The sequence below is a fragment of the Struthio camelus genome, chromosome 7, assembly GCF_040807025.1.
Source record: "Struthio camelus isolate bStrCam1 chromosome 7, bStrCam1.hap1, whole genome shotgun sequence".
Taxonomy (NCBI): Eukaryota; Metazoa; Chordata; class Aves; order Struthioniformes; family Struthionidae; genus Struthio; species Struthio camelus.
Window position 1 is genome coordinate 23571299 of NC_090948.1, and position 23391 is coordinate 23594689.

The following is a 23391-nucleotide window of genomic DNA, read 5'->3' on the forward strand; positions in this document are numbered from 1 at the left end:
GGTCTGCCCCATGCACATGTCCCTCAGGTTTGGACCAGGCTCCCTGCCCTTCCTGGTGCAGGAAGCAAACAATCTCTTGTGGTCTGCCTTGGTGAGCAAGTGGCACTTGGATTGCAGTTGGGATTTTTGAATTTCTTGCAGCAGGTGATTCACTGGGAGGTGTATCATGCAGGACCTGGAGAGCCCAGGAGCTCAGCAGAGCATCCCCAGCTGAAACCCATTGCCATCCAGCTGAGTCTGTCCCCAGGGATGTATCTTCTTCCCTCTCCTGGGGAGTAGGGCACTGTGAAGGGAAGGTCCCCACCCTGCAAATACATCTATGCTAGGAGTGAGGAGCTGGAGGTCAGCCCGCTTGGACAGGTTTTTCTGAGCTAGTGGCTTATCGCTGCCTCTTGTCCAGGAGAGATTTGTTCCTGGTTGCTGACAGCCCCTGGGAGAACGTAATGCCGGATGAGCCTGGGTTCACGGAAGCAAGGTGGAGAGTGTCTTGTGGTGATACACTCCATTCCAGCATGGGAAGGTGCTCAGGTCTTTTGGTGGACTCTGGGCAGCTGGCATGGCCAGTACTCCCCACAGCAGGTCTTGGAACTGAGGTGAGATTGCCCTTGAAGTAGGAGACAGAGTGTGGATGAGGGATGGTGTGCTTGGCATGGCACATGGCCTTTGAGGGAACTCCTGCCTGTTCCCCCCTCTTTGTGTTCGGGCCCAGAAAAGGAGGGTTTGATCCCAGAGCAGGAGGATTTGGGGCTAAGAGGACTGCCTGGGGCCCCTCAGAGGAATGTGGGCTCCCGAGGAGGAGCATTTTGGGGCCTGGAAAGGCATACCCATGCCTGGTGGCAGCGGGAGCTGGGCATTGGGCTCTCAGCCTGCCCCCAGGTGCAAGCGCAGCCATGTCCTTGCACTGAGTGGGAGCAGGAGGGGTCAGGAAGGAGCCTCCATGCCATGGCAGCAGGTCATGCTAGGCGCACTGGGGGCAATGCCGGAGCTAGGTCTCATGGCAGTGTTAAAGAGACACCTGAGACTTACTGCCGGTGTCGCCGGCCCTAGGGATGTGGGATCTCTAATGGACAAGCCCGAGTGTGGCAAACGTGGGTTATTTGCCATCTGCCTGAGCCCTTCAGCCCGTAGAGCCAGAGCCTGCCACAGGAGCGCCCAAGGATGCGGCGGGGTGCAGGGGCTAGCCCCGTTGCGGGGCGGGTGGGCAGTGCTGAACAGGCATTGGGTCAGCTCTGAGATGACTAATTTCAGACGCACTGAGGATGCCATACAACACCAAATTTGATCTTTTTTCTTTAAGTACAGGCCAATTCTCCAGCTGAAAATATTTCTGATGTAAAAATATTATCTCAGTGGTTCTTCAAGCCAAATTGGAATGTCACTTTAGAAAGTACACTTAAAAAAATATATCCTCCAACACATTAGGTCATTGGCAGGAAAATTAGCATCACCTCAGTTGCTCTTTGCTCTGTTCCACATTTGCTTGAGGACTGGGCTCTTGCTTTTTTGTTCTTTTTTTTTTCCCCAGATGGGACTTTGAGAGGTGACAGACAGGTGTCATGAATGTGAGCGCTCCCAGACTATTCAAGGCTGATGGTCCTTATTTAACATCATGATGGTGGCTTGAGCATTAGAAGAAAACACATGAATTTCTTGGCATGGCTAGGAGTCTGGGCTCACTTGTATAGGGTAGCGCTCCATCCCAGGTATAAGGTTATGCATTGCCAAAATCAGAATGGTGACTTAGTGAGGGAGGGGACATCAGACCCTGCTGGAAGAACAACTTTAAGAAGCAAGCTGTGATCCCTGCGCACCTATTTCAAGAGGCAAGGCAAGAATCGCAGACGCAGGTTGGGAACCTGCAGGAGCTACAGATGTTGAAGGGCAGAGAAGTCCTTGTAGATGGCCCATGACTGGGTGCTCAGCACTTGAGAGGAAAGCTGAAGAGCGCAGCTTGAGAAGAGAGGTCATGGAGAGACACTTGGAGCTCTACGTCTGCCACAGGAGGCACCTTACGGTTACCAGCTGTGTGGGGCCACATGGCCTCTCGGAGAAGATAGGCAAGGTCCAAAAGGATATCAGGAGTTTTCAGTGATATTGGCTAAGAGTTAAGAGGTCTTCAGAGTGTGACAGCACAGCTGCTTGCTCTGGAGGTCCAGCTGGACCACAGGGGAGCAGTGGAGAAGTGTCTTTGGGTTTGCTAGCTCAGCCTGCGGCAGGCAGAGCAATCCTGGAGCTGCCAGGCTGGGAAGGGGACGGCCCCCAGGGCCCCTGTGATTGCAGCAGGCTCCAGCTTATAAAGAAAATACAGTCACCACAAAACGTGATCTGTGAGTGCCAATTGCTGGGTGGATTCGTCTCAGCGTTCCTGGGAAGCAAAAATAGCCTGTAAACCCTGTTCTTTGGCTGAGGGCACAGCGGTTACATCCGCACAGGGAGACAAAGCATGGCCAAGGTATGTGCCCAGGGCTGGCCCGGCAGCACCACCCTCTTTCGCTGTCAAGCGCTCCCCAGTGCGGCTTTGGCCCTGCCAGCCACCGCTCCTGGGGGCACCTGGAGGATGGCAAGTGCTGGGGCCCACTCCAGCCGCACCTTGGGACACAGCTGTCCTATTTGGGCAGGAGGAGGAGACATTTTAGGCAGGCGGACGAGAGCTGTTCCCGCCGCTTGACCCCAGAGCCACACCGCAGTCTCAGATCTGTGTTATACAGTGGTTTCAATGTCACAAAACTAAGCCACGTCTTCCCGGCGTTTGGAGGGGTGCCCACAAGGCAGGGTGTGCTGTTTGTACAGACAGCGACCCTGAAGGCCTCCTGCCAGGCACGGCCAAAATCTCCTCTGGAGCACGCTGGCCCGGGGCCAGGAGGGGGATCCAGGCAGACCCGACCCGAAGGCCGTCCTCATGACTGCTCCCAGGAAGGTGGCATGAGGCCAGGGACAGGCTCCCTCAGGAAGTGTGGAGCCAAGTGGGAGCCAGATCTCCCTGTTGGCCACCCATCCAGACCTCACAGCAATCGCCTTCCAGCGCTGGCAAGCTCAGCTCTGGTCCGCATCCAGTGCATCTCCCCTGGGACTCACAGGGAGTCGGAGCCACTTTTGTCTGCTGGTCCACGGACCTGAGTCAGAACAGCTTCCCCCAGTCCCAGCTCACTGGGGATGCCGAGCAGGTAGGAGGAGGCAAGCCAGAGCCCCCGAAACAGAAAGGGCAGCCTTTCACTGTGACGTAGAGCTCTCCTGGGACGTGCTGCGCCCCAGCTGCAAACGCCACGTGGGAGGCCAGCGCTGAGCAGCGAGGAGGTTTCGTCCTTAGTGGAAGAAGTGGAGTCTCAAGGAGACTGGACTGTGTAATTGGCTCAGGAGAGTAGGCCTCTTAAAAGTCAATTAGAGACTTTTAAAAATAAATCAGGCTGGAACATTGCGAGATCTGCCAGAAAATTTGGGCGAGGTCAAAGTTGCTTAATGTTCGTTGTTGATTAGATTCTGCTTGGTTTTTGTTGGGATAACTTGTGTGCCGCTGAGTCAGACTGCTTCGGAGGCTCAGCCAAGCGAGCTAACATGGCCTTTTAAGGCAAGGTGGGGTGAGAGCGGATGGGCAGCCTGAAGAAGACGGTACACTATGCTGCAGGGTGGGAGGCCAGGGGTGTTTTCCTTAGTCTGCCCTCTCTGTGCCTCAGCTTTCCCCTCTGTGAAGTCCTTGGAAGTTAGCGGATGGGAAAGGCTAAGGGAAGGAATTATAGTATTCTTGTCTTGAGTAGAAACTGCACTCAAAAGAGCAGCACCAGGAGTCTGTTCAGGTTAAAAATGAGTACAGATGTATAGGACAGCACGGGATGCACGTGGGTGGCTGCCAGGCGGGGTGCTCCTCACAGATGTGCACGCAGAGGGAGCTGAAGGATGCCCAGACCTTGCAGGCCACAGTTGCAGGGGGAGCAAGCAGGTAGTTCAGAGCATCCCGCCTTGTTGCCATAGCCAAACAGCAACACCCTTACAGCCTCTGAGCAGGGACAACGTTTCCTGTGAAGACCTGGTGAGATGAAATAGCACAGCAGTTCCAGGGCAGTCGGGGGAGACCTGTGAAGTGCTCTGTGGTGGCATTTTCCAGCACAGAGCGGTTGAGGTGGTAGTTGGTGCCAGCAGCTCTGAGGGCCAGGAAAAAAGGGGCTGGGGCACAGATGCTGCAGAAATGTGTACCCTGGCCCTCCAGCAACAAGGATGCTGGAAGTGGGCCTAATAGCGGGCGTTTGGGGTGAGGAGGGAGGTTTCTGCTACAGCTGAGCTTGGTAGAGCCTCAGCCCACACAAGACATTTTATGGCTGCAGGGTGGGGGAGTTTGGGGCAATTTCTGTAAGGCCTTTGGAGTCCATCACAGGACAGAGGGTTGGCATGCAGCAGAGAGGAAGTCTGAGCTGTGAAGATAAGTCTCTCCCCTTCCAGCCTCACCAGTTACCTGAGGGACCAGCAGCTGTTTGTTGCCTCCGTTTTAGAGGATGGAAGCATAGTTTGTGGACCGGACTCTGGCCTGGGGCTTAGAAGATGTGGATTCAATTTCTGAATCTGCTCTTGGCATGCTGGATGACCTTGGGCTGGTCATCTCAGGGCTAGTCACCTCACTGCTGCTTTGGTCTCCTCACTTGTGAGGGGGCAAAGATGATGGACCTCCTGGAGAAGCTTTTGGAAAGCTCGGGAAGAAAAGCTCTGGCTAATGGCAGCGAGAAGCCCCATGATGGCCATGATCTGTCCCCAGAGGAGGTCTCAGCTCAGCCCGTGCAGGCTTTTCCTCTCTAGACAGGGCCTCTGCTGGGAGGTAGTGGGTGAGTTTCCCATTCTCCAGAGTAGATATATCTTGATGACCATCATGCTCCGTGCTCTGGGTATTTGTCCTGACGTTTGTCTTCTCCACTGGGTAGAGTGTTTGACATCCTCAGCCAGGCATGAAGGGAACCACCAAGCCTTTCCTCAGTAGGATGTAGGCCTGGAAGGGAGAATGAGGCTACTGGCAAGAAGTGAGATAGTACACGTCTGAAATTCAATGTGGTCAGCATTCTTGTTCCAGAGACCTGTTGCAAGGAAGGGCTCACAGGATGGGTCCAGGCAAAGGGTTCCTGTCTCTCTGCATCCAATTTGGAAATGGCTTTAGCTCACTTGGTCCTGTCGTCATTCACTAGAACTGTCTTGTCGCCTCTTCTCTCTTCCAGCCACATCTCCAAACCTTCCCGTAGGGCCTAGACCCAAGCTCTGAGCATCTCTAACCAATAGTGTTCATAACGCACCCCAGCAGTGAGTAGCTGGCCAGAGTGCCAGCAGAGTGAGGAGCCTGGATTTCTTGTGAGGATGAAAGAGCAGAGGATCTGTTGGCAGACTAATGCGAAGTGTCTGTTTCCATTGCAGCAACCACCCCCTGAGCCAGCTGGTTTCTGACTCAGACTCGGAGATGGACAGCATAGAGCAGCTTGCTCTGGGCAGCACGGACACCCTCTCCAATGGGCACAAGGCTGACCTGGAGGCTGCCAAACGCCTCGCCAAGAGGCTCTACAACCTGGATGGATTTAAAAAAGCAGATGTGGCCCGCCACTTGGGGAAGAAGTACGTGTGGGTATTCGCAAGGAGTGGCCTGCTCTGCAAGGCTGTCATTCCACCCGCCTGCACCGCTGGTGTACCCACAGCTGCCCTTGCATGGCAGTGGGTTGTCAAAGAATAGCTGGAGGGACCCCAAAGCCCTCTCCCTACAGCAGCCTACCTGTACCAGGTGTTCCCTCTGTAGGTCTTAACACCTAAGAGACATCCACATCTTTTGTAGCCTCTACCATGATTGCATCTTGGTGGGGACACCTTCCATAAGGTGACAGGGGACTGGCTAGGTGAGCTTTCTTGGGCCCTTACAACTCTGTCTTCTCCGGTTTCTCTTACATGCTGAATGATCCCATTGGATCTGTGGGTGATTCCTCTGAGTTTTGTGGAACTGTGTGGTGCGCCTGTTCACAGTGCACTTCCCACACCCCTGCCTTCATGTCTCCTGGGGGGTACCTAGCCTACTGAAACCCACTCCATCCCTCCCTACCATCATCCTGTAGGGACATTGCTGTCCCCACAGTCTGGTCAATCCCACTCTCGCTCCCTCCTTTCTTTTTCAGCAATGAGTTCAGCAAAATGGTGGCAGGGGAATATCTGAAGTTCTTCGTGTTCACGGGGATGAGTCTGGACCAGGCTCTCAGGTCAGAGCTGTATGTGTATGCCTGTGTGCATGTGCCATGGCAACCTGAGTGGGTCCTAGCAGGTCATGCCCTGTGCAGCTCCTCACCCACACAGAGATCTGCAGGAGCAGGCCCCACTGCTCCCACCTGGAGATCCCCTTGCCTCTTGACCAGCAGGGTTCCTTTCCCAAAGTGCGTTCCCCACCACACAACCGAGGAAGAGCATCCCTGGTCTTGGCTCACATGCAAGTCAGGTTCACCTAAGACTGAGTTGCCAGTCTTTGAGCCCAGAGCCTTCCAGTGCCAACCTGACCTCGTTCCCCAGTGTAGTCCCTAGCGCCTGATGTAAGTCTGGGTGATGTGCAGCAGTGTATGGTGCTGTGGGCTTGGAGGGGAATCCTGCTGCTGGCTGGGAGGGATATGAGAAGTCAGGACTTCACATGTCACACATGGGGTCTCCAGGAGGGGACAGAAAGGGCAGTTCCACTTCTGCCCAGGGTGGGTTAGAGATGCTGCTGGAAGACTGGATGTGCAACCAATGCTGCTGCTGCTGCTTCTTCAGGTCCTTTCTAAAGGAGCTGGCCTTGATGGGAGAGACGCAAGAGCGAGAGCGAGTGCTGGCTCATTTTTCCCAGCGTTATTTTGAGTGTAATCCCAATGCCATCTCTTCTGAGGGTAAGAAACTCTGTGTGTGCACGTGTGTGTGTGTGTTTGTGTGTTTCTACACATGATTGTGTTCATAAACTCAGTGAAGGTGCCTGAACTAAAACTAGAGAGCAGTCTGAGAGCATGTACTAATGCCTTAGGCAAAAGCCCCTGTTACAGTGATGCCATCATTTCCCCCAAACTACAGGCACTTAAGGTAGTTTTGTTAAAACCTGCTCCAGGCTGAAGATGCACAATTAGGGCTCAATCCAACCTTAATTCTGACCTTGAGCAGATTAGTACCAGAGGCGAGAGAAGGCCCTCCTCACCACATAGACCCAGCTTTCAGATCCATGCCTCAGGGAACAGCCAGGTGAGAGAACTCAGGTGCCCAGCACTCAGTGGGGCACAGGGAAGCAGCCAGGTTGTACTATTTCACTTGAATGTTTTACATCTTTGCACCTGTATGTGTTCACATGCTGAAATCTGCCCTGGTTTGGCTCTGTGGGCAGGTGAGTTTTTGGCTGTCTGGCTGGAAGAGGGCTGTGTCGTTGCCACTTTGCCCGTGCTAGGAGCTGTGCAATATTAGTTCCAGCATCACTGCCTGGCTGAAGGGGCTGCTGGGTTGGGAGGGAGTTTATATGCCCAGTTTTGGGGTCAGCTTTAATTCATTGGCCTCCTATCTACCTGCCTATGTGGTGCCAGCACCGTGCTGACTGTGGTGTGCCCCTGCGTGCTCAGGGTGGGAGGAATGGGCTCCGGACCGTCCTGGGCTCACCCAAAGCCCCTCCATCACACCTGACATCCTGAGTGGCTTGAGCCCCAACTGCAGGGCGATTCCCGGGGGCTCTGATCACCTGTCCTGTGCTTGCGCTGCAGACGGAGCCCACACACTGACCTGTGCCCTGATGCTGCTCAACACAGATCTTCATGGACACGTAAGTTCCCACTGCTGTCAGGCCAGTCTGTCCCCTGCCCTTTTGATCCCCACTGTCCGAACTGCAGGTCTCAGGGAAAGAGGGAGGACTTCCCAAGGATAGAGCTGCGTGAGCAGGAGGCACAGGGGCTGTTGAGTCCACCCTGGACCCACAAGGCTCTGATCAACCCTAAAGTGTCTGTGGATGAAAGGGGAGAAAGCCCAAATGAGAGAGAGGGAGCTGGTGAAGGAGAGAATGGGGCTATGGAGGAGATGCACTGAGCTGGAAGATTTGGGGATGGGATGAGGAAATAAGACGAAACAGGCAGGGAAAGGAAGAGAGGGCAGGAATGGGAGTCAGAAACTGGCTGGCATGGAGGGAAGGTAGCACTGAACTTTGGAAAAGGAGGGTTTTTAAAACTCCTGGGGTTTAAGCAAAGCAGGAGGCTTCCCCCCCCCCCCCACACCTCCATCTCCCTGAGACCTGGCTGGCCACTCACCCTGCACCAGAGAATGGGCATGTTCCTGGGCTGTGGGAACCTTCTCTGGCCAGCATTGGCCACCTGGCCTAAAGGTAACCCCCCCCATTTCTCTTCCCCCGCTCCCCCAGAACATCGGGAAGAGAATGTCTTGCTCCGACTTCATTGGCAACTTGGAGGGGCTCAATGGAGGCAGTGACTTCCCCAAGGAGCTGCTCAAGGTAAATTCAGTTGCTCTCCCTGGTCATCCGAGCAGCAGGAACAATGACAGGAGTTTTCGGTGGGGTCACATGGGTGGCTGTATGGGATGCAATGAACATGTCCATCCTCATGCTTGCTCAAGCTGCTGGAGCTGAGGCAGGAGTAATAATGTTCCCTTGGCTCACAGCTTTCTTTGGAGCTGGGCTTTGCTTCTGTGGGAGATTGTTGTCCTTTAAGGTGGAACAAAGCCGTTGCCATTCCCAGGCAGTAGTTGCCCAGCCAAGCATTCTCAAGGTTTTGAAAGCGTTTCACACACTTGATGAAAGCTTCATGTGCACACAGGGGAGTCCAACAGGCAGGAAAACTGCATGTTGAATAACTTGGTAAAGCTGGCTGCTCTGGCCCGGGCTGATTTTGTGGATGTAAACAAACTAGGAGGGTTTAATAAAGCTGGGGTGGTTACTGCTGCCAAGATCCTGCAAAGGGCTCGCAGAGTCCCAGAATGCCTCTCTGTGGCTAGCAAAGCCAGGAACGGCATACTAGCCCCACAGGAGGCCTAGAGCTGAGGCAGGCTGGACACCGCTAATGCAGCTAGGGAGAAGACAGCTCACCCACCTGCCCCAGCAGGGAAGGACACAGTGCTGGGAGCCTTGTGCATTGCTGAGGGGACCTGGACTGCCCTGTTTCCCCAGGAGGACGCCAGGCTGGGATCCTGGTTGCCCTCACCGCTCTTGCACAGGCTGCGCAGCGGGCAATAGGGGGATGTCTGGGGCGGCTTGCTAGGGGTTTGTTTGCCCAGCTGCAGCCAGAAGCTTTATGGCATTGGCACCAAAGCAGTTAGCCCTTCCCAGCTCCCTGGGGAGGACCTTGGAGCACTGAGGCCTGAAGCCAAGGTCAGGCCCAGGGGAGGAAGCCATGTCCAGTGGCAGAGGAAACATTTCTGGTGAGGCGGGCAAGGCGTAGCAATGGGGAGGGAGGGCCAGTGGTTAATGCCCTGGAGCTGGGAATTAGCTGCACTTCTGTGACTTGCGGGGGGTTGTATCTTCTCTCTATGTGACCCAGTTCCCGCCGTCAAGCTTTGCAGGAGGACGTGTGTCCAAATTCACAGGAGCTGGTGAACTGCCTCCAAACGGGCTAGGGAAGGGGATGGCATTAACCACCAAGCAAGGTTGGCCCGGGAGCACCCCTGGGAGGCTGGTCAGAGGTGGGAAGGGGGCAGCGCGTTGGTGGGTGACTGTGCCAGGCCACTGGTGGGGGCTGGTGATGACAGTGTGAGCTGGCTCCTTCCTGGGTGAGTCACGCAGGGAAGGAAGCAGGGAAGGAAGCCTCTCCCTCCCCACTGCTCCGCTGCCTTGCCCTTGAGCCACGGCCCCTGGCCACCCCGGCCCTTGTTGGCCGGTGCCTGGCTCTGCTGCAGGGCCTGGCTGGACGTGGCCATGGGGGCACTGCCACGCAATGGCTGCTGCGTCTCCAAACTGATGCACGCACACGCCGCTCATGCCCGCTGGAGCAGCAGCCACGGGAGGCCCTGGGTGGCCCGGCAGGGCTCAGCTCCCTGAGGTGGTGTTCGTCATGGAGGTGGCGCTGCCTGAGCACACCGAGCCTTGACCTGATTGCATTTTTCTGTCGTGGCTCTTTTTTTCCCCGACCGTCACAACTAGTGTGGGAGCAGAGCGCTTCAGCTAGTGCGTGCCTGTGAGAAAAATCGTTCGCTGGCTGTAACGTGGGCTCTGGCTGCTGCAAGGCGGCAGTCCCGCGGGTGCCAGTGGGGACAGCCTGACCTTGAGGCTAACACGCAAGCCTGGGAAACGGCTTCCCTGCCCAGCGCTGGGGTCTAATCGAGGGTGCACCTGGGGCCAGGTGCTTGCTATTTCTAGGCCTTCATTTCTCCATTTTGGGCCCTGGGAATAGTATTAGTTCCCATGGGACCTGCAGGGCAGAAATCATTCATGTCTGTGAAGTGCCACAATTGGAAAACACTCGTGAAGTGGAAAATAGGCTTCCAGTAGGTGCCAGAACCGCTAGTGGGGGTTAATAAAAAAACGTGATGCAGGGTGAAAAGCTGGCTCTGTTTTCAGGCCTTTGTGGGCCTATTCCTGGCTCTGTGGCTTGTCCCATCAGTAAAGGGTTACCAGCAGCTCTCAATAGGGCTGTCCTCCCTCTCAGCCCACGCTTCTCCAGCAAAAGGAGTTACTCAGAAAAAATTCTTACCTAATTTTAAACCTAGCTCCAGAAAAGGCTTTAGGCACCCAAAGTTGAATAGAAACACCCAAAATGAGGACCCTGAACCTCTGCCCTCCAGTGCTGCTTAGGCCTGGAGCATCCAAAACATACAGGCTCCTCAATATGTCACCTCTGATGCTTGCGAAGTCCTACAGTAGGGTTCATGCATTTCAGATGCTGTGGCACCCTTGTGCTCTTCACTTCTGTATGGGACCTAGCTCATGGCTCAAATTTCCACCCCCAAAAGTACTGGCAATTTAAACGGGCAATGTTCAAATTATCTTATCAGATCTCAACCAGTGTGAAATAGGGCAGCAAGTGAGTGCTGGAGAGTTAGGCTTTCTGTTGAAGACAGGGGCCAAGATGTTTGCGTGGTGTAAGGCAGCGTTGCTCCGGGCCAGGGGCCGGGGGAAGGCCGCAGAGCTGCGCCAGATGAGGAGCAAGCGCATCCCTGCACAGCTCTGCGGGGAACCCAGCAGCGGGAAGGCTGCTCTGCTAAAAATGGACTGTTCCCTCCGCAGCTGCAGTGCTTCCCACAGTTGCTTTTCTGCCGCCTCTGTATCAGAGCTGTGCAGGGGAGTGGGAGCAAAAGGCATCTCAGAGGAACGGCGCAGGGGGCAGGCTGCGGCTCCTCCATCGCGCTCCTCTGCCCCAAGCGCCAGTGCCCTCCAGGGAGCCCCTGGGCACACGAGGGAGGGCAGGGGCGCAGGGCAGGCGCATGGTGTGAAGTGCTGTCGGCCGGTGCTGGAGAGGGAAGCGGCAAGGAAGGGAGCGCGAAGGGGCAGCAGGGCCGGGGGACTTGCCGCACCCCGGCAGCCTTTGCCGGGCTCAGCAGGAGGAGACCCCTGATCCTTGCCGCAGGCTTTAGGCTACCTAGTGCGCTGGTTTCCTTGCAGGCTCTCCCAGCAGAGAGATGGGGAAAGCCTCTCCTGCTCCCATCCCTGCTGTGGCCCGCTCTAGCCCAGTTACCCTATGTAGGGTGTTGCCTCCTTGACAAGCCTGGATTGCAGGCTGTGCCTGGGGACCGAGGCTCCTGTGCAAGCGTGCCACACAGCTGGCTAGCTAATTTTAGCGCTCCAGGAGCACGTGCTGAGGGCTGCAGGGGAGGGGATGTGCTGGCAGGCTCCAGAGGAGCTTCCCGAAGCTCAGGGGTGGGCCATGGGCAGCCCCAGCAGGGCAGAAGAAGGGTGCTGGGGGCTCTTCCCAGGCCTGCCCAGGGAGCTGGCGCAGGCTGGCAACCCACAGGCATCAGAGCTGGAGGGCTCGAGGCGGCCGCTGCCCCAGAGTGCTCACAGCCGGGGCTGGGGAGGAGCCAGGCAGGGCCAGCAGGGGAGCGCAAGGTGGCTGCGAGGGACACCAGGCCAGCTGTTCCCCTGGCCCCGGGGACGGGGTCAGGATGGGCGACGCGCGGGGGCCCTGCGCGCTCCCCTCGGCTCCAAGTGCAGGGAGTCCCAGGACAAATGCAGCACAACGCCTGAGAGCGGGTGGTAGCTTGAGGCAGACAAGAACTTTATCTGCGCCTAGATAATACATGTAAACAGTCACAGTTTTATGCAGAAAAAAACAAAACGCTGTGCTTTCAGAGTGGAGCACCACGTCCCCCTCGTGGCCCGGTCCTCGCTGTGCCCCTGCATGGCACAGCTGCTGGCGCAATGCAGCGATGCCTTTCCGGCGATCAGATATTGGGCCTGGAAACCATTTTCACTAGCGCTGAAGCATCATCCCCTGGAGGATCGCCCTCCGCAGGCAGGGCTGCCCAGCGCTCTGCTCAAGGATGAGGCCTGTCCCCGGCTGGGCTCTCCAGCGGGGTAGGGAGCCGTGCCCGGGACATACAGAGCTGCGTATGGCAGCGCTGCAGGATGCCCACATCTGTAGGCCTGGATTTTAACTCCTGTACCTGCATGAACACACCTGCCCGACCCGCAAGGAGAGAGGCAAAGCTGGAAGAGCTAGAGCTGGTGATATTTTGGTTAGCCTGGGTTAGCTTTTGCTCTCCCCTTTAGCCCAGAGATTTTTCTCCTGGGATTTTACTGACAGTTACTAGCGGTATGTTATATTCCAAATGTGGATTTGACCTTTACGTGATTGATCAATTTGCTGAGCCTTGTATCTTCCCTATCTTCCTTACCCTTACAGCTTAACCTTGTCCTTTGCTGGTGGGTCTTCAGCAACACAGTAGGGCCAAACCAGACCCCATTTCTCCCCAGCACTGCCTAGCAATTGCAGGAATGAGCCGAATCTGTGCTACCTTCCAGCCAAGGAGCCTGGAGCATTTCACAGAGTTAATGAAATAAACCTCACAATGCAGTCAGATCCCCTGGGGGAGGAAGGTGGGACCGGCCCCCACTGTACCGCTTGGAGGCACAACTGCAGAGATCAAACGCTCAGAGTGCTGGGTAAGTGATTAGCAGATGTGGGAAGAAAGCCCCGTCTCCCACCTCTGAGCTATAATCACAGGAACGCTTGCTCGGTCTAATCCCCCAGGATGCTCTTTCGCCTGTGCTCTTCAGCCAAGGTTTCTCCCCAGGAGCGACACCCAGCCTTGCCCCTCTGTCTCTCGTGGCTCCCCCCGGGGCCCGCGGGCCTCGGGAGCAGCCTGCTCGTCCTGGCCCAACGTGCCCGATGCGCGCAGCCAGGTGCCCAGGCCCCCTCCCTCGCAAGCGTTGTTCAGCAATGGCGATGCCAAGTGATTACGATGCAGTGGAAAATTTCCCCTTCCTCACTGGCCACATCTCCTGCTCAGTCAAGCCTAAATAGATTAAACATTGATCCTCCTGCTTCCTCCAAGGATGCCTAGCCTGCCGGTTCTTCGGGAGCACCTGTCCACAGCATCTATGTCCCACCCTTAACCAGCCGGGCAGCTCTAGCTACACATTTCCCCTTCTCCTGTCCTGACCCCAGAGAAGGGACAGGCAGGAGGGCGAAGCATGGGACGGGCATCGAAGAGGGAGGCTCTCTGCCATCTCTGCCAGACCCAAGTCTCCCACCCCTCTCGGCTCTTTGGAGGTCTCCAGTTCTCACAGCCCAGCCGGGCTCCAGCAGCTGCCCTGAAGCCCGCCCGGCTGGTGCAGGGCCGGCGGCGCCGCCTGCCCCCCGCCACGCTGGGGCAGACCCAGCTGCTCCCCGCGGCACGTGCGCAGCGGGCAGGGTCCGCGCTGGGCTCGCTGCAGCCCTGCTGCCCCAGATGCAGGCTGCTCAGCACCGCGGAGGCCGCCCGCCTGGTGGCAATGGAAAGTCTCAGAGCCTCGCCAGCAAGGGGATGACTGTCCCAGTAGGGAGGATCGGACCGGCCAGTGTTTTGGGACCCTCTGCTGAACGTCCCTGGGGGAGGCCTGCTGTGACCCAGCACGGATGTAGCTCTCCAGTGGGCGCAGGTACGCCCTGGTCCCAGGGCACCGCTGCCCAGTGTCTCTGGCTGCCAGCCCCGGGCTGGAGCTCGCGAGGTCCCCAAGGTCTCGCCACCGGCTCTCCTGCTGCCCCCCACCCGGAGGCATCGGTGAACAGGAGGGTAGGAACAGGGGCAGGACAAGCGTGCGGTGTCAGGGCCGAGGACCACCGGGAAGGTGTGACACTGCCTGCCGCTCGCCGTAACGACCGCTCGTGCCAGCCTGCCCTCAGCCGCAGCCCTGGGCAGCGCTCTCGCTCCAGCAGGTGAACACCGCGATGGGGGCGGCGGGGACAGCTCGGCTCAGACCTCCGCTCGGCCACGCAGCAGAGGCCGCCGGGGCCACGGAGGAGCAGCTCGACACCCGGAGCCCCGCGGCCACGTTGTGGCTCCTGCGGGGCAGGAGCGGCGCGGGGAAAGGCCGGCGGCGGCGGCGGCGGCGGCAGCCCAAGGGCTCCCCGCGCCGGGCTGCCCGGGGGCCGGCGGTGCTGGGCGCGGGCGCCCCCCGCCGCGCCTCGGGGGCCGGGGCCGGGGCCGGGGCCGCCCCCCGCGCCGGGCCGGGCCGGGCCGGGTCCCGCCGCCGCCGCCGCCGCGGGCCGCCATTGGCTGCGGGCGGGCGGGGCGGGGGCCGCGCGCCGCCTCCCGCGGCAGCCGCCGCCGAGCCCTGCCCGGCCCGGCCCGGCTTCAACAGGCGGCGGCGGCGGCGGAGCGGGCCGGGGCCGGGGCCGGGGCCGGGGCCGGGGCCGGGGCCGGGGCCGGGGCCGGGGCCGGGCCGGGCAAGATAGGGCAGGGCCGGGCGCTCCCCCAGCTGCTGCTGCTGCCGCCGCCGCCGCCGCCGCCGCCGCGGGCAGGATGATCGGCGTGAACAGCATCAACAGCAGCGCGGGGCGCATGCGGTCCCGCTCCATGTGCTCGGTGCGCTACGGGCGGAACTACCGCGGCGTGGAGACCTTCTGCTACGGCTGGCCCCAGCGCTCCCGCACCCTCAAGCCGGTGCTCTACACCGACCTGGTGGTCAGCCGCCTCCAGAGCCGCCGCAAGAAGAAGCCGGTAAGGGGGCGCCGGGCGCCGGGCGGCGGCGGGGCTGCGCTGCGCAGCGCCGTGCACACGGCGCGCAGCGGGCCGGGCGGCCGCACCCCGCGGAGCCCCTGCCCGGGGGCGCTGCCGCCCCCCCGGCCCGCTCGGCGCCGGCAGGGGCCCCCGGGCGCTGCGGGCCCCGCGTGGCATCGCGCCGGGGCGCGCTGCTCGCCGTGGGGCAGCGCCGTGGCCTGGGGCCGGGCTGAGCCCCCGCGACCGGCTCTGCCGGCTCCCGGCCGGGAGCCGCCGCGCTGAGCCGTGCCCGCCCGGGCCGGGGCTGCGCCCGCCTGGGTCAGCTGGGCCGGCGGGGAGGTCTGCGACGCAGCAAGGAGGGCAGCGCCGCAGCCCCCCGCTCCCAGCCGAGCAGAGCTGGAGAGGAAGGAGTGCCTCTCGGGACAAAAAAGGGCATTTTACTGCCAAGAGCTTGTTCGGTGGAAGTCGGCATCGGCTTTGGAGGAGTTGCGCTGGCGCGTGTATGCGGGGAGAAGTGAAAACGGTGTCTTTGGGCATCTCCTACTTCGGTCGGGTGCTTGCCTGCAGCTCAGCAGTGAGAAGAGTCCTCGCTGCCCCCCTGTTGCAGGGCAGGAGGCTGGGCGGATGCAGGCAGGGCTACCACCCAGGCTGGCTGGGCTGCCACCGTGGTCAAAACCAGCCTGGTGGGGACATCGCAGCGATGACAAGCTGCGATGCTGTCATAGCGCAGTACGGTCTGGGGGCAGCATTAAGTTGTGACGCACTCGGATGGAAACATGCATTTGGAAGGGAGATGCTTGATTGTTGCTTCCCGTGCTGTTGAACTGCACTGGAGGGATAAAGGGACTCAGGGAGCGATGGGCCTGTGGACAGCTTGTTGGGAAAGGAACGTTTTAAGAGTGTGGCATGGCTCAAGAGGTCGCTAAGTCTCAAGCGCAGGGTGGGATGTGCAGCTGTTCCCCATCGCCTGCTCTTGCCGCCTGCAGCAGGGCTGAAGGTGACACACAAGACGCTGTCCCCACAGCAGCCCCGCCGAAGGGGAAGAAAGTCTGTCCCCAAGTCACTCTTCTCCTCTGGGCTAATGCATGAGCCCCCGTTGCAGTGAGGGGTGGGGGGAAGGATGGGGGGCTTCTCGTTCTGCTCCTGCGACACCTCTGCGAGGAGAGTAGAAGGTGGCACAAGCTGCACAGGATTGGCCTGTGCCAGGCGACGAGCCGTTCCTGAGCATGGGTCGTATGGGGTAGATGGGCGGCAGGGTGCAGCGGGGTTGCTGCAAAGGTGCGTGAGGGGCCTGACATGGGTATGGCTAGGGTCTCTTCGCTCTGACGGAGGCCCCTGATCTCACAGTGCTGTTCGTAGTGTCACAGCCGAAGGGCCTGGTGGTCTCAGGGCCGGGCAAGACTTTGTGGCTGGGTGCAGAGAAAGAATTTTTGCTAAGGAAAAGTTGAGGAAAACCAGCCATTGAGCTCTTGTTTTGAAATGCTGCCAGGCATGGAGAAAGGGAGAATATCTGCAGGGAGGGTACGTTGTAGCTGTGAAGTCTCTTTTGCAAAATGTCGCATGGCTGTGACTTTCCTCAGTGCTGCAGGAAGAAGAGGAATCTTGACCCACACAGGGCAGCTTGCAGCTCTAGGACCTGAATATTACATTGCTAAGCACAAGAACCAGCGCCCTGGAAGAGGGACTGGTTGCCTCTGTAATGCATCCGTAACAGTCACGGTCTTTACCAGAGGAACCTCAGAAAGGGTTAACCCTCCCTGCTTGGTGCCTAAATTACTGCCCTAGCCCAGCATGTCCAGCCCAGAGGAGCATTACAGCCCTCAGTTCAGTCCTGTCTGTGCCAAAGCTACATACAAGACCGCTTGCTGCCCCTGCTCCCCAAAGCAGCCCTGAATCTGCCCCAGGCAGCTTCTCTGGGCCCTACTTACCTGCATAGTGGTGCTAAGGCTGGGGCAGAGTGTCAGAGCCGCTTCTTGCCCGGTGCAGCCCATCCACCCCTCCTGGAAACACTTGTCAGAGCAGGACTTGGAGAGGTGTGGTCAGCCCCCTTTCAGGAGGGAGGAAAGAGGTTGTTCATCCAGTTAGAAATCCCACTGGGACAGTATATTCCTAGGTCTCTTGGGTGCTGCTCATGTCTAGGGCAGAGCTGGCTCCCTCGCCCTGTGTGCTGCAGCGGTGAGCTCACAGCCTGTGACGACAAAAAAGCCTACGCTTGGGATCAACCTCGGTGGCACAGGGCCAGCCCTCTGCCCTGCTTTCTCTTGGGCAGCACTTGCAAATTCAGAGATGTCGAGGAGTGACAGCCTTTTGGCCCCTTGGAAGTCCAGAGAGCACAGACGGCCTGGAGAGTAAGCTGAGCTGTGAGGCCGTTGTCTCTGGCCCCTACCGAGGCAGCTGTCGTGAGTTTGCATTCAGGAGCCCGGACAGTTTAGTCTGCCCTGTCAGAAAGAGTTGTTGCACCAAAGAGCCTGGAGTTTGGTAGACAGACAGACAGTGGTACTGCTGAGGGACCAGAAAAGCAGGGCCAGGGTGTGCGGTTGCAGTGCATCTTCTCAGCTTGGACTGAGCCCACCAGATTCGTTTCAGACAAGGCATCACACAGCTGTCAGCTGAGAATGGCATTTGGCCAAGCAGAACCTTGGCAGGATTTAAGTGTAGTTGCAAAGTTTTGTATTGCCTCCCCAACCCTGCCAGCCCTCCTGTTTGTCTCTTGTGTCCCCCAGCCTCAGGGAGCGCTGGCCAGCCCGCTTCCCGGTGACCTGTTTCTGAGGTGACAGCATTTTCCAGCCTCTGCCCTCAGCAGGCTCGTGTGATGCTGTCGGTGCCTGTGACAGGGCTGCTCGAACCTTTTGAAGCTGTAAGGCACTTTGTCCTTTGAAGTGTTCATAGACAGTCCCAGAGCCCAGGTTTTTATAGTGTTCTGCTCTGCTGGGCTGTTCTCCGGCGCTGTGCAGACGTCGCTTTCATTCAGAATTACTCCTCGAGCGTTTTCTGGCATCAGCTCTTCCACTCTGTGTTTTAGCAGAAACCATCCCACGAGCCTGGCACGGGGCTGTGATCCAGGAGGCCTCCTTCCTCTCCAGTGCCGCGCAGCTCTCTACCCGTCTCGCTCTGCCCTCCAAACTCCCTGCTTAGCTAGTTCATATCTCCGTTCCTCGGCGTAAAGAGCTGACCTCTGTGTATATTGTCACTGAACCAGGTCGAATCCAAGGCGCGTGTACCGTTCTGCCAGCAGCTGCTCCGGGCCCACCTAGCACCCTGGCCCATATGATTATTCACAGCTCTTTCAGAGGAGCTTTTCTGCAGTTCCCGTGTTTTCATTCTCCACCTCTCTGTGCCATTTTTCTAGTCTCTTTGTTTCTGTTGGTTCGTAGGCTCTCTCTGCTGAACCCCCATCAGTGAGTAAGATCCCTTCCCTTCTGTTACCCATGATGATTCCTTACCATATACAGCATTTTTCAAAGGCCTGCTTCTCTCTTCTGCTCCTTTTCCATGACCAGGTTAAATTCTGCAGCACTTTGGTTTCTTTTTTTCCCAGGCTGCTCTGTAGATGTCTCTGCAACCTGTGCTCCTCTGGCTGCCTTGCTGCCAAAGTGCCAGCAAGTCCCTCCTTCCCAAACCTCAGCCTCGCGGTCCTCAGGTGCCAGGGCTGCATAAGCAGGGCCCAGGTCTCATCTCCTCTCAGCTGCTGAGGCTGTACACTTTTCATGAGTCTTATGTCTTTTCAGCAGGCAACTGAACCCCGTTCTTCATCTGCAGATAGGGAAGACCCCTTTCCTCTTCTGAAAAACAAATTGATGTTGAGCCAGCATTTCACTGACCAGGAAATATGTAATGAGCCTTGTCGCTGCTCCATTCTAGTTGGCTGCAACTCCCATGTGGAGTGATGGATTTGCCTTGCCCAGACACTGCTTTGGGCCTGTCTGCTGGCTGAGTTTCCCAGGTCCCTGCATGCCTGCAGTTGTACTTTATCAGCCATCAACAAGATCTCTCACCAGCAGTCTCAGGCCAAGTGATGGATGTTGACAGCCGCCTGAACAGTCTGTGCAAAACTCAATTATTCTCTTCCGAGGATGATGCCCTGCAGATCTGTCAAGCTCCTTGAGATCAAGTCCTCTGCGAACACTGGTCTGAAACCCTCTTTCCGACCTCCCTTGCTGCAGAGCCAGGCTGAGCACCCGCGGCTTGCACTCAGCTCAGGCCTGGGCAGAGCTGGGAACTGGCCTCTAGGCTGTCCCTCTGTAAAGGGGCTTAGCTTCTTTCTGCACTGAAACATGGGCACCAGACCCTGCCTAGCTGAACTCTGCAAGCATTTGGGGCAGTAGGGAAGCTCAGGGAGTTTCAGAGACACTGGAGAGGATTTGGTGTGTGGGGACAGACTGTAAGTACTCAGAAGGGCAGCTGCCCAGCAGTATTCGAACACCCATCCTACCTAAAAAAGCCAAAAGGTCTTTCATGGGCCTCGTGAATGACAGTGCACTGGTGCCTCCACAGGTCCCATACAGGGCAGAGACCTGGTGCCAGGCTTGGGAGCCAATGCCCTGCTGAGGTCTCTGGTGAAGTCTAGTGATGCTCACAGGGAGCCTGGAGGCTGTCTCGGCCCGAGGAATATTATTAAGGAGCACCTATATTCTGATGGCTCAAGAAAGTAGATATCTCATGCAGGGGGAGGAATTGTGCCAGGTTGTTTGCTGCGTGGTTGCTGTGTGAGGCCCCTGCTGCAGGCCGAGATCCCACAGAGCGAGGTGCTGGGTGGATGTGCACCACCAAAGTCCTGGCGCAGCGGCCTGCTATCCTGCGGCCCCGGCCGTCCTTTTGTGCCCTCTGTCTCGGAGGCATCAGACCAGCCTGGAGCCGGCGTCTCCAAACCTGGTGCAGCTGTCTGTGGTGCTTGGGGCAGTGCCTGAACCTGAGAGCATCTTGGGGTGCTGGGTCAGGGTTACGTACACAGCCCTCCCTACATGTGTTTCCTGGGTTCATTGCACGCCCAGTGTCTGGGAAGGTGTGTTTTGGGCAGCCTGGTTCGTGCCTTGGGGCAGATAGAAGTGTCATCAGGGTAGAGACGGAGCCTTTTCCAAGTCCATGCAGCAGCGAGCGTTGCAAGGCTGTGGCCTGGCTGAAGTCTGTGGGTGCTAGAGCCTCGGTCTTCCCTGGGCTGTCCCTGGCCAACGCGTGCAGTGAGATGTGTGCTGTGTGGCCAGCCTGGGACCCCCTGGAGCAGGGACGACACCTCTCCCCATGGGCTGGGGAACATTTGGCAAGCCGCACTGTGGTGCTGCTAACTGTGCCTCCGTCCTGGCAAGCGAGACATGATGCAGGTAGTGCCGTGACCCAGCGCAGTGCCCCAGTCGTGCGTAGGGTTGCATGTCCCATGGTGCCAGGGAAAAGGTACCTGTGGGCGCCTTACTGGGGCGCCTTACTGTCCGATGCCGCTGAGGCAGCTCGGCGTGCTCCCTCCGGCCCCCCGAGCAGCCTCCCCTCCGACCGGCTCCGTGCGTTTGCTGCTGCCGTCCCGTCTCTGGCCCCGTCCCGCTGCCTTGGGCTGAGGGTCCCTACCCCGGCGTGCCTGGGGACTTCCTGCAGCCTCTTCCCAGCCCCACGCGGGGCCTGTGCGCCCCTCTCCTGCCCGGCACGGCCGGGCACCGCCCGCCGGCTCACCCCTCGCTCCCGTCTCTCCGCAGGCGCTGTACGGCTCCATCAAGAACGAGAAGCTGCAATGGGCCATGTGAGTACCCCCGCGGCCGCCGGGCTGGGGGGTCGCCGAAGGCCGGGGCGGCTTCCTCGCCCCCTCCTCAGTCGCTGCGGGGGCCTCTCTGGCCCCCAGCCAGCCAGCGGCGGGAAGTCGGCCGCGACGCAGCGGGGCGGAAGCGCCGAGAGCCTGGCTGAGGGAGGGGAGAGGGCGCGTGGGCCGGGGGCGCCCGGCGAGCTCGGCCGCGGCGCTCGGGGCCGGAGCGGGGAGGCCGCGGCGGTGCCGGGCCCCGCACCCTTGCCCGCCGCCCCCCCCTCGCCCCGGCCGCCATCTCCAGCGGCAGGATCCCTGCGGGGATCCGTCAGCCCGGCGGGCGGGTAGCGCCAGCGCCGAGCCGAGGCGCTCGGGCCGCTGCCATGGCGACGGCCGGCAGATGCTGAGGGGTTTAATTAGCAGCCAGCGGGTTATGAGCGAGGCGGGGAGGCAGCAGCGCCCGGCTCCCGCGTCCTCCGGCCGGGGCGGGGGGAGCGGCGCCGGCGCAGCCTGCCCGGCGGGGCGCGCGCCGGGGCCCTGGTTCGGAGGGAGGGCGTGAGGGGTGCCTGCCTCCTGCCCCCGCTGCACGCGCCCCTTCGCTGGGCGGCTCTGCGCCCCGTGGGCACCCCGCGAGCCGGGCGTCTCCCGGGGGGTTGTTGCCTCTAGGCCCGCTCTCCTGCCCGCCCGGGGTCCTGCGAGCCTGTGGTCCTCCGTGGCCCAGAGGCCCACGTGCCCCTTTCTTTTCGAGGGGCCGAGCAGCGTCCGAGCTCCCAAAGGCTCGGTGGGGCTGCGGGAAGCTCTGCGACCGTGATGGGGAATGCCTCAACCTGGTCTGCTGCTCGCTGCCTCCTTTCAGGGAGCCAGACCTAAAAATGGTCCCAGCAAGGAGGAGGCAGGGTGTTTGCTGGCCCCAGCAAGGTTAACAAACCCTTTCGTATGCTCACTGACGAAATCTGGCAGAGACGAAGAAGAGCTGAGAAAGTCCCTCTCGGAGCTGGCTGACCCCAACCCCAAGTCCATCAAGCGCATCAGCAGCTGCAGTAACCCCTTCCTGGACTTCTCGCAAGACCCCAGCATCGCCACCTACAAGCACGGACTGTTAGTGCGCAAGATCCACGCTGATCCTGACTGCAAGAAAAGTAGGTGTCTGGCGACCCCACGGGAGGGACTCGGTGGGGGAAACTGGGGGCCACCGGAGAGCTCCAGAAACCGTCGCAGTGGGAGCGGGGCAAGAGTCACAACATTAAATCTGAAGGCGTTAAGCATCAAGGCAGCCTCCAGCATCACCCCCCCACAGCGCGTCCGTCAGGCTGTGACGGGCATACTCGGGCGCGTAGGTTTGGGAGCCCAAAAGCCTCCCCTACTCTGACAATGAGGCTGGGCAGGGGTTGACGGCAGCAGGCAGAGGAGCCGCAGGACCCGGTGGCCAGGCTCGGCGTGTGCCCTGCCCGCGGCGCTGGGAAGGTGGGCAGGCGAGGAGGTGCCGCAGGCTGTGCGGGGGGGCCCGGCCTCGCCACAGGCCGACGAGCGCGAAGGGGGGTGATCCGCTGCGCTGCAACCGAGTCGCACCACAGGCTGCGGTTGGCTGGGCGCTGCCAGGCATGTTCCCAGTGTGCACTGCAAAATCCTCGCTAAGCCCCAGCTGTTTAATGCCTCCTTGATCTGATTAGATGCTGCCGCCCTCCGAAGCCAGCGTTACCTGGCGGGCAGCACCGCTTTGCCCCAGTCCCTCGAGCGGAGCGGAGGCAGGCAGCGGCCCGGCCCCGGGAGGCAGCGCGCAGCCCCCTCCCCGCAGCACCATCTGCCAGCACGCGGCTGGCACGGGCTCAGGTGCATGGGGATGGTCCTGGCGCGCAGCCCGTCCCCGGGGTGGGATGACGTGCGCCGTGGCAGAGCACGCTGGGGGAGGAGGGGTGGTGCTGACTTGCCCTGCTCGGCCCCAGGGCTGACGTCTCCGTTGCTCTGTTCTCCCCGGCAGCCCCCCGCGGCAAGCGTGGCTGGAAGCCGTTCCACGCCATCCTGAAGGGGATGATTCTCTACCTGCAGAAGGTAGGGAGCAGGGGGCTGCCCCCATCCGGGGCAGGCTGGGAGCTGGGACAGGCCAGAGGGTCCCTGCAGAGGACCCTCCCCAACCCTGGGCTTTGTCAGAGAGTGGTCACAGCAGTCCCTATGGCTGCTAGAGAGGAAAGAGGGAGCTCTCAAGCGCAGTGTCACAAATCCCATCATAATCAGAGTCTCAGCGTCATGTTTGCTTCAGCCAGGGACCTGATGGCATCCCCTTTTCCAACATGCTCAGCTTTGGGGGGGTGAAAGCAGCCACCGACCAAGGGCCCTGCTAGGGGCCTGGGGAGAAAGGCGACACCATGGGCCTTTGACCTGGGGAGCTTGGGCTGCAAATTCATTCTCATGCGGACGCACTGCCCAGTCCCAGAGAAGTGGGGAAAAAGCCGCAGTCCTCATGTTTCCAAGCCCAGGGATCTGAGGTGTACAGCCCATCTCCTCCTCTAGCAGCCCCCCCCAAGCTGGAGGCAAGCCTGTGGCAATGTGCAGGCAGGGCGACCAGTGCCACCTCATCCCCACCA

At 59.4% G+C, this 23391-nt stretch overlaps 1 protein-coding gene across 1 annotated transcript in view; it reads left to right on the forward strand.

The window, feature by feature from the left end:
* PSD (pleckstrin and Sec7 domain containing) overlaps nt 1-23391 on the forward strand; it is a 44175-nt gene that overhangs the window by 16665 nt on the left and 4119 nt on the right. The window contains exons 6-13 of the mRNA XM_068950315.1: nt 5386-5586; nt 6129-6209; nt 6751-6863; nt 7713-7771; nt 8360-8449; nt 20769-20812; nt 21770-21948; nt 22788-22858. Coding sequence (XP_068806416.1) covers nt 5386-5586; nt 6129-6209; nt 6751-6863; nt 7713-7771; nt 8360-8449; nt 20769-20812; nt 21770-21948; nt 22788-22858 — 838 coding nt within the window. The remainder of the gene's footprint in view (nt 1-5385; nt 5587-6128; nt 6210-6750; nt 6864-7712; nt 7772-8359; nt 8450-20768; nt 20813-21769; nt 21949-22787; nt 22859-23391) is intronic.